At 36.9% G+C, this 13,942-nt stretch overlaps 4 protein-coding genes across 6 annotated transcripts; 1 reads left to right on the plus strand and 3 right to left on the minus strand.

Annotated features, from left to right (window-relative positions):
- Positions 1 to 333: 333 nt before the first annotated feature.
- LOC140878068 (uncharacterized) lies at positions 334 to 2,535 on the minus strand. Its single transcript, XM_073281670.1, has 4 exons — positions 2,402 to 2,535; positions 1,952 to 2,244; positions 1,314 to 1,861; positions 334 to 1,161 (listed from the first exon to the last, which is right to left on the minus strand). Exons 1-4 carry the CDS (start codon positions 2,533 to 2,535, stop codon positions 334 to 336), a joined length of 1,803 nt encoding a protein of 600 aa, XP_073137771.1.
- Positions 2,536 to 3,765: 1,230 nt separating this feature from the next.
- LOC140877104 (uncharacterized) lies at positions 3,766 to 8,197 on the plus strand. The gene is made up of 6 exons (XM_073280626.1): positions 3,766 to 3,879; positions 4,085 to 4,977; positions 5,472 to 7,006; positions 7,119 to 7,235; positions 7,358 to 7,535; positions 7,604 to 8,197. The coding sequence occupies exons 2-6, from the start codon at positions 4,095 to 4,097 to the stop codon at positions 7,879 to 7,881; spliced, it is 2,991 nt and encodes a 996-aa protein (XP_073136727.1). The 5' UTR covers positions 3,766 to 3,879; positions 4,085 to 4,094; the 3' UTR covers positions 7,882 to 8,197.
- Positions 8,198 to 8,407: 210 nt separating this feature from the next.
- Positions 8,408 to 11,140, minus strand: LOC140877105 (uncharacterized). 3 transcript variants are annotated; one of them, XM_073280628.1, is made up of 2 exons: positions 11,067 to 11,140; positions 8,408 to 10,330 (listed from the first exon to the last, which is right to left on the minus strand). In XM_073280628.1, the coding sequence occupies exon 2, from the start codon at positions 10,326 to 10,328 to the stop codon at positions 8,793 to 8,795; it is 1,536 nt and encodes a 511-aa protein (XP_073136729.1). In that variant the 5' UTR covers positions 10,329 to 10,330; positions 11,067 to 11,140; the 3' UTR covers positions 8,408 to 8,792. The 3 variants fall into 3 exon arrangements, with proteins under 3 accessions (XP_073136729.1, XP_073136730.1, XP_073136731.1); XM_073280629.1 differs by having other exon boundaries at positions 11,089 to 11,117; XM_073280630.1 differs by lacking the exon at positions 11,067 to 11,140 and adding an exon at positions 10,833 to 11,028.
- A 1,421-nt stretch (positions 11,141 to 12,561) lies between these two features.
- LOC140884786 (NDR1/HIN1-like protein 26) lies at positions 12,562 to 13,507 on the minus strand. Its single transcript, XM_073291645.1, has one exon. The coding sequence runs from the start codon at positions 13,459 to 13,461 to the stop codon at positions 12,823 to 12,825; it is 639 nt and encodes a 212-aa protein (XP_073147746.1). The 5' UTR covers positions 13,462 to 13,507; the 3' UTR covers positions 12,562 to 12,822.
- Positions 13,508 to 13,942: the final 435 nt, after the last annotated feature.

The following is a 13,942-nucleotide window of genomic DNA, read 5'->3' on the forward strand; positions in this document are numbered from 1 at the left end:
ATATTGACCAAAAGTACCACAATCCAAGTTCAAGCTTGAATACGAACAACAACATAATGCGTCTTAAAGTAACAACATAGACTGCTACATAATTATTCCGACACACAATTTAACCAATATAATGTAAACAACTCAAAACGCAGCACGACCAGATCTTGTACGCCTCCTACAATGGCCTTCAACACTTGTTTCATGCTCGAGTTGTAGCAACCTCTTACGACTAACAAAATAAAAGAAAAACAGTTAGTTTTCAATTAACTTCATTAAACAAACAAATATTTTAATGAATGATAAGAAACAAAATACACTAAACAATACAAAATCATCAACTGTTCATTCAAAGGCTTCTTTGCAGGTACGCCTGTTATGCCCTTGCTTTTTACACCTTCCACACTCTGTCAGACGATGTTCAACTTGAGAAGGGATCCTCATAGTTCGTCTACGAACTGGTTGACTATGCACGATAGGAGCACAAATTGATTCACCTTCATCATTATAACCTTCATACATATCAACTGTTGGTATAGGATTGATGACACATTTATAACTTTCACGATAAGCTCCGATCGTAAAATATTTGTCACAAAAATCATAAACCGACAACGACTTTGATTCTATGCAAGCACATGCATGCTTGCAAGGAAGTTTATAGATTTTCCAACCTCGACATGAACACGTCCATGAACTCAAATCAACTGCTAAAGTTTTATACCCATCTATAACCTCAAATTTCAATCCACATGACCTATGGACCTTCAAGCTGCGGGACTGAGAATAAGCAAGTGAAACATCCTTTTCTTTTCTAGGGGTTAAATTTTTATCCATCACCAAAGATTTTTCTCTTCTTTCGTGCATCATTTTCATAATTTGGATGCGTATATTGTCTACCATTGCCACAATTGGTAGGTGGCGCGCAGGTTTCACCCAACTATTCCAACTTTCAGCAATATTGTTGTTAATCACACCCCATCGGTTACCCGTAAATAGAGCATTTGCCCAATTATCAGGTGAAGAATTCACAATAAACTCTTGTGCAATTGGCATTGACTCGGTTATAGATTTTATAAGCTCAAAAAACTCATGTCGCGATGAGGCATATGCCGCTTTTTTCAATACAGATGACCATTTCTTCTTATTATGGAGTGGGTACCTCCGCAATACCTACAAGAAATATGCATAATATTAAAATTGTGAACCAAACAGTCAATATAACATAACAGTAAATAAATATTTATTTATGTCATACTAACATATTTCACAAAATTGTCTACTAAATGTCTTAATCAATATGCATGATGACTACCAGGGAACACAGATTGAATAGTCTTAATCAAACCAGGATGCCTGTCAGAGAAGAAAGTAAAGCTATGGAAGAACGTTACGTTTTTTGAAGCTAGAACATCTTTCAATCGATTACAAAACCAGTGCCAGTTACAGTCATTCTCTGCATCCACAACTGCATATGCCAAGGTGAAAAGATCATCATTTGCGTCCTTTGCAACAACTACTAGAATACTTCCTTTGTACTTGTTCTTGATGTGAGTTCCATCTAAAAATATTAATGGCCTACAGCCACAAACGAAACCAACAAGGCAAGCGTGAAAACATATGAACAGCCGATCAAATCTATTTGTCACCGTATCAATCTCATATTCAGCATAGCTTCCAGGATTGGTTTCTTTAACGGCGTGACAATACCATCGCAACTTATCATATGACCCCTTCTCAGTTCCATGAATTTCATTCATTGCCATTTCTTTGCCCGTCCAAACTTTGTGGTATTTAATTTCCACTCCAAAATCTCTTTGTATGTCCTTAATCATTGTAATTGGACGATATGATGGCTCTCCCCTCAACTTATCTTTCACCAAGTTACATACCCAAGAGGAATCAGCTTTAGGATGTCATCTAGTTCTTAAATTGTCATCACCACAACTATGAGTTAAATTACAATTTCTAATGCCAAATGCATTATCTGATTGATGTTTAGATGCATATATTCTCCATGAACAATTTGCATCACTACACACAACAATGATCTTCTGACTATCATTTTTCACATAGGAAAATGAACGTCTGATAGCAATGGCATAGTTTTTAACACAATTTCGGAAATTAGCTGCATCTTTAAATGTTTGACCAACATCACGTATGCACTGACGCCACGAATCAATAGAATTACTCATACTGCAAACTTCGAGATGGGTGCCACTTGTCGAATGTGTCTCATCTTCAGTTTGAACCCTTACCACGCCAATACAAAATATAACTCAGACAATATAACTATGCATGGTCCATTTATTCAGATTTTCACAAATAAATTAAGTAATTATACAACAAAAATGAAAGTCAAATACGTGACTATAAAAAAATTAATAATAAAACAATGCAAAATAATTACCTATCAACGTTTGTGCTACGGTGACTTTGATCAGTCTTTCTTTCTGCTCTCAATTCAATGATATTCAACTTCATACACATATGAAGATTTATCATGTTACGCACATCATCATTGTCAATCAAAGTGACTTCCATCTTCTTGTGAGGGGCTGTGAAAAGCAACGTCGTCGTTTCAGGGTTAATATTCGGACATTTTTGTCCGAGATTCTAGAACAACTCCATCAGCGTAGCACCATTAGGATTGAAATTAGATAAAGGCCTTTAAGGTACTGACAACTACCAATAAAGGAAAATTTTGAATTTCCTCCAGAACAGGACTCCATGTTGGTTGTGCCTATCAAGAATAAAACACAAAATTCAGAACTATGTAATTTACAAGAAGATTTACAATGGACACAAATTTATTAAAAATATATATACAAATTATTTAAAAGATTTGTACACCATTTTTAGATGGATCACTACAGATTAATTCACAACTACCAAAATCAATTATATCAATAAATATTAAGATGAAATATAAGAGACATTAGCACCTATAAAAACCATATCCAGATCCATCTATTAAACTTAAGAAAATAAACAATCTAAAACTCATACCAAATTTGTCTTAATGTTTCCAGCTTAGAGCTGAAGATTTAAATAAATAATTTTGAAAATTTATACATTAATCAATTTTCAGAAATCTACACAGTAACTCATCTTTGATTAATACTGCATAACCTTTTCCAAGAATCGTTCATATAAATCCAACATCTGAAGAATAATCGAACCTTTGCTCGGTTGGTTATGCTTGTTCCTCGTCGTCGGTCGCTTCCAAACTTCAGTCAATTGGTGCCGCTAGTTGATGGATTTCTTCAGCCGTGGGGTTTCAAGCAACTGAGAGAACCCATTCTCGATGGAATGGAAGTAAATGATATTCCCGAGGCATTGAATTTTATTTTATTATATTATATCTTATTTTAATTAAATTTAAAGTGTAAAATCAGTAAATAATAATTAAAATAGGGAGTAAAAAATAAAATTTTGTGGTGTTAGGGAGTGCAGACAAAAGTGTAAAGGCAAGGGGACTGAATTTAAAATTGTATATGTGTTTAGGGATTTTTCTTCAAAAACCCCTTTTTTTATTTACAAAAATTATCCATTTTGTAAAATTAATATATCTATTGTGTTTTGTGATTATTTGTTTAAAAAAACACTATTTTTTTTTTGTATTCGATACATTTTTTTTTTATTTTAATCCAGATTGACCGTTGATTATGGTAAAAATTTTAATCGAGTTTGGTTAATATTCAGCACTCACCACGGGTTTTTACTTTTTAGGGTCATAAAAGATATTGTTCCAAACTGAAAGGACATAATTGCCAAACACATAAATTTGATAACCTGCGCACAAGAAGGTTTGCTTCGAAGAAGAAGAAGAGTCACGGCTCACAAGAAGACGACTTCTCTTTCGATTGTCGTTTACCCTTTTTCCAGGTTAGATTTTTCCCCATTAATCGTGTTTTCGATTTTCAACATGTCGAATTTTCACTCGCATGAGCAAATATATGCTGTTTTCAATCGTGTAAACTTTGAAAATAATCATTTCCGTGTTCAATTTTGGGCCTTAGTTCCTACTTTTTTTTCATTGATCTCTTTGGAATTTTCCTGGGTTTTGATTGATTTAATCTTTTTATAACAGCGAAAAATAAATGATGGGTTTGGGTCGTGGGGGTAATGGAACCGGAGGAAACTCGTCATCTTCAACCTCAAATTTATCAGCTTCAGCCCCACCGTTCACTGTTGATAGATCAAACCCAAACCATAATTCAAATCCTCTTGTGCATTATCCTGAATCGTCTTATGGCACTGAACCCTTTAGCCACACTTGGAAGTATACAAACTCAATATCCCATAAACCTGAACTGGATACACTTTCTACCAGAACCACTAGCTTTCCTTTATCTGATGCTATGTCTATGAGTCCGTCTCCTATCCATTGGACGACTTTTAGTCGTGATGCCAAAACCTTGGGGAATACTGTTGCTTATGGTGGTGAAGTGAAGTCTTACTATCCACCTTCTGTGCCTCCTATGGTTGACGAAAGTAGCCCATTGGTTGAGGACAGAACAGCTTATGCTCATAGTGTGATTGACCAGGATTACAGGCCTGAGTGGATGCAGAGGTTGGAATTTAATCAATTTACCAGTGGACAGCAGTCTAAAAGAGTTGATGATGGATATTTCTCTTCTGGGAGGGAAAAAATTGGGGACATGTCAGCTCAGATTGATTATACTCATTGCGCAATTGATCGGGATTATATGCCTCAGCAGATGGATAGTTTGGATATCAATGGAATTCAATATAAAAGAGTTGAACTTGATGGAAGCTGCTCTTCACGCGTGGAAAATGTTGGGGACACGTCTTCTCAATTCAGTTATACTCACAATGCATATGATTGGGACAGACCTCAGCAGATGGATAGTTTGAGTATCAATGGAAAACTGTATAAAAGAGCTGAGCTTGATGGGAATTTCCTTTCCGAGAGGGCAGAAATTGGTGGCTCCCACATTAAAACAAATCCTGCTAATGAAGGTGTACTCATCCAACTTTTCTTTGAATGTTATCTCTGGCTTGGGCAGAGCCTTAGGTTGGAGGGTCGGAGGGTCCAGCCGACCATCTTGACTCTGGAATTTGAATCTTTACGTAAATAAAATGAAAATTTAGTGGAATAGATTATAGCTTAGATGATACTTTTTCGATTCAGTTTGGGTTCAAATTCATAAAATAGAGGAATGTTTTTAATGAGGAGTTTAATCAATCTGAACGTCACACGATATTATTATGGCATTTCTGGTGACATGCTTAGCGGTGGCACAGCGAAAGTCTGATTCATGATATGCTTCTGGTCTGGGAATTTTTTTTTAAATTATATCCTGTTTTACTTTGATCTCAGTTTCAAGGTTAGCTAGATATGATAAAACTCATGCAGAAATACAAGCTGAGCCCCACCCAGTCTACTTCCTCTGGGAGCACGCGCATAGAGTGTGTATGTGTATCTGACATGAATTATCTGTGTCAATGGGCAGGATGTGGAACTGAATTTGGAGACAAATCTGGAGAAATATGTGGAAGATCTAATTGGGTTACTGACAGGGCAGTTGGAATTCAAACTGTGGAGTGTGTGAACAATAAGTTATGTTTCGAGCAAAATCCAAGCTTCGCAGTTTCCGTATCGACTTATCCAGAATCTCACCCTCTAAGTCGATCGCATGAGATGCACAAGAATTTCCATAACTATAAAAACTCATGCAGTCGACATGATAAACGTGTTCGACCTGATGATTCTGCTTTCACTAGTTCTATATCAGCAAGAAGATCTTCACCTGTGGTTATTATGCCACCACCGGCTATCCCTGATATTTTGGGACAACGTGTTGATTCTCGTAAACCTGCAGATAATGGCAATATTGCTGGTGTCTGCAATGTGCATTTTGATCTCTCCAATCCATCAGGCAATAAAGATCCTGGCCCAAAACCAAGCTCTGAAATCAAAGAATGTTCCCTTGACCCAAAATTTTCAAACCAATGCAATGACAAAGGTTTTCTTTCGTCATCTGCACCAAATGAATTTTCAACTTCACTGCAAATCAATGATACGTTTGAGGGAAATATTGAAGAGAGATTCGGCTCTCACATATTAGATCCGAATTTCTCCCTTGGGTTGGCTATTGCTGACAATAGTGCTCAAGTAGTTAACTCAGTTGAGAACTCGTCGGACTTTATAGATCACTACAACCTGGTCGTGGATTCTCCTTGCTGGAAAGGGGCGCCATCCTCTCAATTTTCAGCATTTGATGTTGAAGCTGGCAGCTCTCATAATTTTATAGGGAAATTGAATGAAAATTTTGGCTCTGATGAACATAAAGATTTCCGTTTCCGTTCGGTAGATGATCCAACCAGAGCTTTTCCTGCTAAGGCTGGTCAAAACAACGAGAATGTTGAAAATATATTTGTAAAAAACAGCGTAGTACTTCCATTAGGGAGTATCCTGGATGCTAATTACCAAAGTAAAGAACAGATTTTATCAGATGATGCAAATGCTGAAGATTTTATGGTTTCAACTTTAAGAAGCAGCAATGGAGTTCAGACAGGGGATGCCCTTGAGATACCGCGGCTAAACTTTGACTTCCCTGAAAACTTGAATTGTGGTTCTCAGGCAGAAAATCCCGACCTGAAGCATGTCAGTGGTAAAGATGAAGATGGGATGAATCTCAATGATGCCTCTGAAGCTGAAAGTAGTGGTGTTGTTGCATTTCATGTGGCTGAGAAGGTCCTAGCTTCACCTTCTTCTCAAGAAGATGTCGTTGAGTATGTTGAAGTGCAACCAGATTCGAAAATCAGAACAATGATTAAAACAATGCACTATCTCTCAGAGATGCTTCTGTCTCATCTGTCATACGATTCATGTGCTTTGGAAGAAGAAGACATATTGGCTCTGAATCACACAGTCAGCAATCTTGATACTTGTATGAGTAGTAAAATTGCTCGGCCAAGAAATAAGCGAGAACCTTCCGATCCTCAGGGATACATATCCAAGAATGTTGGAGAGTACCATGATATGGTATGCCGTTATTTGGACACACATGACCAAGCATAAGGGGCGTGTTAGTCCTTTATTTTGGTAAATTTACAGTTGTTTCTTAAATATAAATTTGCATGTTTTTTTTCTTCAGAGTACTGTTGATTATAAAAAAGGGCATGCAAAGGACGACGAGAGATTGGAGAAATCACCTGTTTTTTCTTTCTTGAGGGATGATACAGACCTACCAAGAGATGATGGTATGACCAAGGTACGCTCTTTCATTGTATATTCAGGTCTGAACGAGGCAAGCATTGCTGTGAATTGTGGGTAGTATCATGTCTAAATTACATGTATTTGTCACTATCATCATCATCTATTGTTGTATAATAGTCCATAAAGAAGGTACTCGAGGAGAATTTCCTCAGTAATGAAGAAATGGATTCTCAAGCAATTCTCTTTAAGAGCTTGTGGCTCGAGGCCGAAGCTACACTCTGTTCCATCAGCTATAAAGCTCGCTTTGACCGATTGAAGCTTGAGTTGGGACAAGCAAAACCCAAATCATCAAAAGGTTAGATCTTAGAGAAATCATCAAATCTTGTTCTGCTTTCAACTGACACGGAACTTTTGAACACGCAGATGTCGCAGCAACGATGCAAAAGGTTCACATTTCACCTGCTCCGAGCACATCTTCCAAGCTAACCCTTGAGTCTCAAGATAGCATGTTTCCAAAGCTAACCACACAGGGTCCGAAGGCATCGGTTTCTATCACAGTTCAAGATGATAAAAATGACCCCGTTATGTCTAGATTCGATATCTTGAAATCTCGAGAGGACAACTTGAAATCATTAGATATGAAAAATGAGCAGCAATCCAAGACAATAGTTGGCGAGAACCACGGTTTGTCTATAGCTTAGTAAAGGATATGAACCGGATCATTCATGCTCTTAACACCCATATCATAAGGCATTCTGATCAAAGTAGATGTGGGTATTTTGATAATCTCTCATTCAGCTAGGAAGAATTGGAAGAGGGCTTTCGACGGGTTTCCGGAAAATAGTAAAATCATGGCATGAACCTCTACTTTTGCCAATCATGGTGATGACATTACAAATATATTTGTCGTCCCCTGTATATTTTTGTATAATAAATGGATGTTTTGCTGAAACCTATTTAAAGTACCTGGACTTCATTTTTGGAAAAAAGAAAAAAAAAGATTGATATGTAATAAAAATTAACATGTCAAAAACTCATTGAGAGTATTTTTCAAAGCTGCCGAATGTCAAGAAAAAAATGCTTGTATGATCTAAAAAAAATTTCGAACACAACACGGCTATCATTTCATCACGCGACACTCGCCGGATCGTTTAGTCCTCAGTTAACATCCAAACACTGCTTAATATTATAAGGGGGCCAAGAAAACAAAAAATAGCTACAAAATCATCCAAAAACCTGCAAGTTGAAGGCTCGACTACCATCTTTAATTGCCCGAGGCATCTTGGAATGTCCCGTCAATAGAAAGACCAGATGGCGAACGAGTTGCAGAAGGTAAAAGAGTACAAAAATAACTTCTTGATATCACAAGAAGCCTTTGAATACCAAGACAAAACTCACTCGATAACAATTTATAACATTGTCACATAAGAAAATTATCCAGCCCTACCCTTATTTCATTTAAACAAATTCACCTGTCTTCTGTCCCAGAAGGTCTTGATACCATTTCAATGATGGAGCCCAAATTTTTTCACATGGAGATAGTCACGAGGATGCATTTGAGGGAAGGAGGACTCGACCACCCCTCTGATTCCTATCCCTGCTACTACAACATTCATTCATCCATGTCACCATCTTCGTATTCTGCATCACTTATATCAAGATCGGCCAGCAGTTCGTCAATTGGAATGGAAGGAACATCTTCACCATCAGTGACAGAAGCCATTTCCGATGGCTGGTAATCCTTATTCCGGTATAAGGAAATATTAAATCTCAACTCAGGATTCTCCTCCAGATCTCTCAAAAATTGTTCATACTCGGAGTTAATCTTTTCTTCGTTATCTCTACCTTTAGAAGTGACATCAACCTCCATGTTGAGAGACTTGAGTTTCCATGATCGCGGCTTACCTTTCTTCTTCTGACGTTTCTCTTCATAGCTCTTTTTGATCAATATTACATCAGGAAGTACGAGGCCCTTGTACTTGTCTAGTTCAATATCATTACTGTTGGCACCAAATAAATCATAACCGAGAGCGTAGTCCCCGGGATTTAGAAGATGGCCCAGGTGTGTTCTCACATTGAAAATAGTGTCATTCTTTCCAAAATCAGATACTCGGGCAACTTGAGCTTCAGCTAGAACATACCTTGAGCCACCAATGTTGACCTCAGAAGAAACCACCTCCATATCTAACACTATATATTCCACGAGCTGCTTACAGGAGAGTAAGGACTTGAACGATGATCTCCAGTACTGATCAGCATCCATGAAGCTGCTTCTCAGAGTGAACGGGTCTAATAATGCGATGCTGTTGCTCACTTTCGTGCACACTACCAGTGGCCCGAGGTTCCCCATACTGACAGCCACTTTAGGTGGAAGACAGATTAAATCCTCACGACAGATTGGACATATTTCAACGGAAAACGTGTACTTGTAGTTGTAATAATTGCTCTTTGCGTCATGGGACACAAGTTGTTTGTCATGCCGACTCCTAATCGGAGCTACTTTACCCAAGAACTCCACAAACTTAACACCATGACTCCTATTACCAAAGAAAAAGTCAATCCCCTGGTCCAACTGCTTGATTCTTATTGCGCGGACAGCAGCAGCATGCTTAAGAATAAGCTGCTCGAGATAGAAGAAGGTGCGTCTGTGAGAAACATGCTGCCGCAGTTGCACTGCAGCAACCCATTGATCAGGGTTTGCCTGCACTCGTGAACAAGATTCACACATCTGGTCTTGCACAACATATTCAACCACGTAAGCTTGCTCAAGAATTGCCCCATGGAGAACTTCCTTTTGTACCCTTAACTTCACCTTAATCCTCTTGGAGTGAGGTTCAGTCCAAACGAATTCAGCATGAACTAACCGGACTTTATTCAAGTTCTTCAATCTCTTCACACAGAAGGTCAGCAACTCTTTGGATTCCAGCTGTGCTTTAATCCAAGTTCGAGGTGGCTGCAAATAGGTGTCACACTCAGGGCAATGGTTGATAATGACATGCTTTTGTAGGCCTTCTGTGATGTCAACTTCAGACCGCAGGCATTTTGGACACATATTTGCAGCATTTGGTTGCATCAAAATGCCACACTTGCAGCATAAAACACTACCAATTGTCTGTGGCACAGTAAACATGCCCACGTCTTGTGCCATGCCTATGCAATCAAAAAATAAAAGAGAAATTACTGTATGAATGATTTAGGATACTTTGCACAATTAACAAACAATAAGCCAAGAAGTAGAAATGTATTTCTTAATTTTCCAGCAATTCAGGAGGATAAAAAACAACCAAAATGACTTTAAGAGTTTCCAAGTCACAAATAGTTTGCCAAACTCTAAAAATTCAGCTATCACAGGAGCTCGGCAGCTGTTTGTGCATGCAAAGAGAAGTGAAAGGAATGCGATCTTTGAAGAAATAAACCAATACAGCTAAAATTACTAAAGGAATATGAAACATGGACCTGAATCACCATGAAATCCATAAAGGATCACACCTATATTTCGCATATGAAGCATAGATTCAACCGTAAAAATACAAGAGAAAAACTTTACCACTTTATCTTAAAACAAAAAAATACAAGAAAAATCTTAAACTAGATATCAGAGATGTCCCACAGGTACACAATAATTCATTCAACAAATCCAATCCGAACCCACCTTTGAAATGTTTTCAAAACCCAATAAATCTCATCGTTTGCCTACATATATAACAAAAACCAGATAGTTCAATTCAGAGCCAGCAAAATCACGATACCATATTCAAAAGTTTTTCAACCAGAAACGTAAACCAAGATCTGAGCTAAATAAAAAGTCTAACAAAAGTTCGAAAATTATATATGCATAAATCACACATCAACTAAGATAAATATCAAGCAAGATATATGAATCAACCTTAAATGAGAGAAAATCCTACCGCCGACCGAAGATGGAAGATGAACTGCAAATTTTGGCCGCGTATAGGGCTGCGGGAAAGAAATCGGTTTATATTGCAAACTAATTGGGCTGATACCAAATAAGTAAATGTCTAAATTCATAATGGGCTTAACCGAATTATAAATATATTTCAAAATGGGCTTGGATCGAGACGAGTTTAGCCTATTACAGTTTTCCGTATTTGAGTTTGGTTTCAAAACATTAAGATACCCATTTGATTCAATTTGAATATTTTTTCAGTAAACTTTAGCCTTTTTTAAAAAAAATCAAATTTCTGAAATTTTATTAGTTGAAAAGAGACGATAGAAATTTAATGATCAATGGTCTCTAGAAAATTATTTTTGCCTCTCGAAATAGTTTTATCCAAGTGTTAATTAAACAATAAATACTTGTAGAAATTATATTTGGCATCTTGGACACGAAATATATTATTAACAAGTTGTGATTATAAAAATAAATTAGGTATCTCCAATTGACTCTTTTAAACACAAAAATATAGTCTACCTCAATAATAGAAATTGAAAGATCACACTTTAAATCATGTGGGCTTATGCTACAAGATCCTTAAATTAATATCTTTTTTCTATTATATAAATGAATAAGGTCTCGTATTAATTTTTTTGGTCCGACCTAATTACAACAATGTAATTTTACATAAATATCTTAAAGTCACCATGAGATTCACAAATTTTATAGGTAAAACGGTCATTAAAAAACTCTCCAACTCACTTCTCCCCTCTTCTAGCAGTTCTCTCTCCCATAAAACTCTCACCTTCCAATTTCCACAATTTTGTTTCTCTTTCTTAAGTCTATATCCTTTGTATTGATCATTTTACAAACATTACAGCTTCTCAACTCATGATTTTGCAAAATATTACAGGGTGCAAATATTTTACCCGCTTTAAGTTGTATACACACGTATTATCGAATTTTGATATGCTGCCGATCAACCGTGTCAACTTTTGTGTCCATCATATATAATAATTTAGTGTTTTATATATGCTGGACACATAAGTTATAATATGGCAAAACTATTATCATATATATATATATATATATATATTATATTTGTGTGTCAAAGCAATAGGCTTTTGCAGCCATTGTAAAAAGCATGCAAATATGAAAATAAAGGCGCGCAAAAAGCAGATAGAAGAAAGATAAGATAAATTAAAATCTAGCTACCTATAGTGCATGCAAAGTTTCAAACTTTTCAATTGCTTCTTTAATACAGATTTTACTAAACACTCGGTGAATTTCACAGAAAACCAAGTCTTGAAAATGATAGAGAAAATCATATTATATATGTAGTTCAGGTGATCATTCTATGCTACATCGGGTAAGATATACTCATTTGGTATTTTTTGTTAAGATGTTCGTGCGAACATCTTGCTGAAAAAAAATCATGTGGACCCCGCCTGTAATTTTTTTGTCATTTAGGGTGATATTTTTTTTCATTTAAGGAGATGTTCGCGCGAACATCTCAAAAAAACCAGGGAGTGTTTCATCCGGTGTAGCATAGAATCATCCTGTAATTCAAGCTTTTATTATATAACAAGAAAACCTAAAACCATGCATTTTAGTTACAATTAAAGTAGTAGTTATGGCATTTGGCCTCGAATTTACGGTAAAAATTTTTATAAACTATGATTTATTCATATATATATATATATACTGCATCATCTCAGATATTTCTCGTTTATCAGGTCTTCGATCTTCAAACTACGGTAGAACACTGCGTGGCTTGCTTGGAAGTAAAGAGTTGCAGGGAAGATACATGTCCCGATTGTAAAGTAGCAATACAATTTATAGCTAACCTATACCTCCCTGAAGCCCAAGATCCAACTTTCCACCTCAGTTTGCCTATCACCTTGAAATTCAAGGCCAACTTCCCCGTGCCCTGATCGTGTTGAACTTCGAATACAAACGAAGGGGCGACCGGCTGCTGTTTCCCGATCAAAGACGCGCTTAGAAGGTTTGTTTCTTTGTGCCCTTGATAGAAGGGAGAGATGGAAGAATCAGGAGTGATCTTTTGTCCCTTGTAGGATGCATATACCCGGAATTCGTCGTAGTAAATCCCGACTCGGTTGTTGGGATTCTTGGACAAGAGAGTGAGTTGTATGGAGGAGTTGACGAGAGGCGGCGTAGAAGTGAGGTTGAGCTGGTTTATCTGAGCTTCTTCAAGTGAGAATTGTGGTTTTGTGGGGTGGAGGGTGAGCCAAACAAGGAGTATGAGGGATAAGAGGGTGAGTATGATTGTTGTGAAGTAAAAGAAGAGTTTTTTGTGGAACCTGTGGGAGTTGATTGCTTGTTTCTTAGCGCAGTGTTTGGGAGATTTCACATGAATTTGAGACATTTGCAAAGAGAGGGGGGGAGATGTGTTAAGCAAAGGTAGGTGTGCAAATGGGGACTCAAGAAGTTGAAGTTATAGGGTTGATATATAAAGAGAGCACTTAGTTGCTTTTGACCCATGCATGAAAATAAAATCATCATAGCTATATATATAGTTGGATTAGTAATTTAAAACAATGGTTCTTGTATAATTAGGAGAAATATGTTTTTGGTCCACTAACTTGTTCATGTTTTGGTTTTGGTCCATTAAATTTTTGAAATTTGGTTTTGGTACACTAACTTTTAATTTTTAGTGATTTTTGTCCAAATGCATACGTGTCAGCTAGACATTGGCCCACGTCATCATTTTTCGGCCAATGTCTAGCTGACACGTATGCATTTTTGATCAAAATCATTGAAAATTAAAAGTTAGTGTACCAAAACAAAACTTTAAAAAGTTAATGGACCCAAATCAAAACATGGACAAGTTAGTGAACAAAAAAAAA

The sequence above is a fragment of the Henckelia pumila genome, chromosome 2 (genome assembly GCF_033568475.1).
Source record: "Henckelia pumila isolate YLH828 chromosome 2, ASM3356847v2, whole genome shotgun sequence".
NCBI classification, from domain to species: Eukaryota; Viridiplantae; Streptophyta; class Magnoliopsida; order Lamiales; family Gesneriaceae; genus Henckelia; species Henckelia pumila.

What these genes read in the sequence shown, in the direction of transcription:
- LOC140878068 (XM_073281670.1), bottom strand. Translation starts at nt 2,535, where the DNA reads ATGGAAGTCACTTTGATTGACAATGATGATGTGCGTAACATGATAAAT. An exon ending in CGTAGCACAAACGTTGATAG is followed by an intron (nt 2,245 to 2,401) that starts GTAATTATTTTG and finishes TGGCGTGGTAAG; the next exon opens with GGTTCAAACTGAAGATGAGA. An exon ending in TGCATTTGGCATTAGAAATT is followed by an intron (nt 1,862 to 1,951) that starts GTAATTTAACTC and finishes ACTTGGTGAAAG; the next exon opens with ATAAGTTGAGGGGAGAGCCA.
- LOC140884786 (XM_073291645.1), bottom strand. Translation starts at nt 13,461, where the DNA reads ATGTCTCAAATTCATGTGAAATCTCCCAAACACTGCGCTAAGAAACAA.
- LOC140877105 (XM_073280628.1), bottom strand. Translation starts at nt 10,328, where the DNA reads ATGGCACAAGACGTGGGCATGTTTACTGTGCCACAGACAATTGGTAGT.
- LOC140877104 (XM_073280626.1), top strand. Translation starts at nt 4,095, where the DNA reads ATGATGGGTTTGGGTCGTGGGGGTAATGGAACCGGAGGAAACTCGTCA. An exon ending in TTGGAGAGTACCATGATATG is followed by an intron (nt 7,007 to 7,118) that starts GTATGCCGTTAT and finishes TTTTTTCTTCAG; the next exon opens with AGTACTGTTGATTATAAAAA. An exon ending in AAAACCCAAATCATCAAAAG is followed by an intron (nt 7,536 to 7,603) that starts GTTAGATCTTAG and finishes TTGAACACGCAG; the next exon opens with ATGTCGCAGCAACGATGCAA.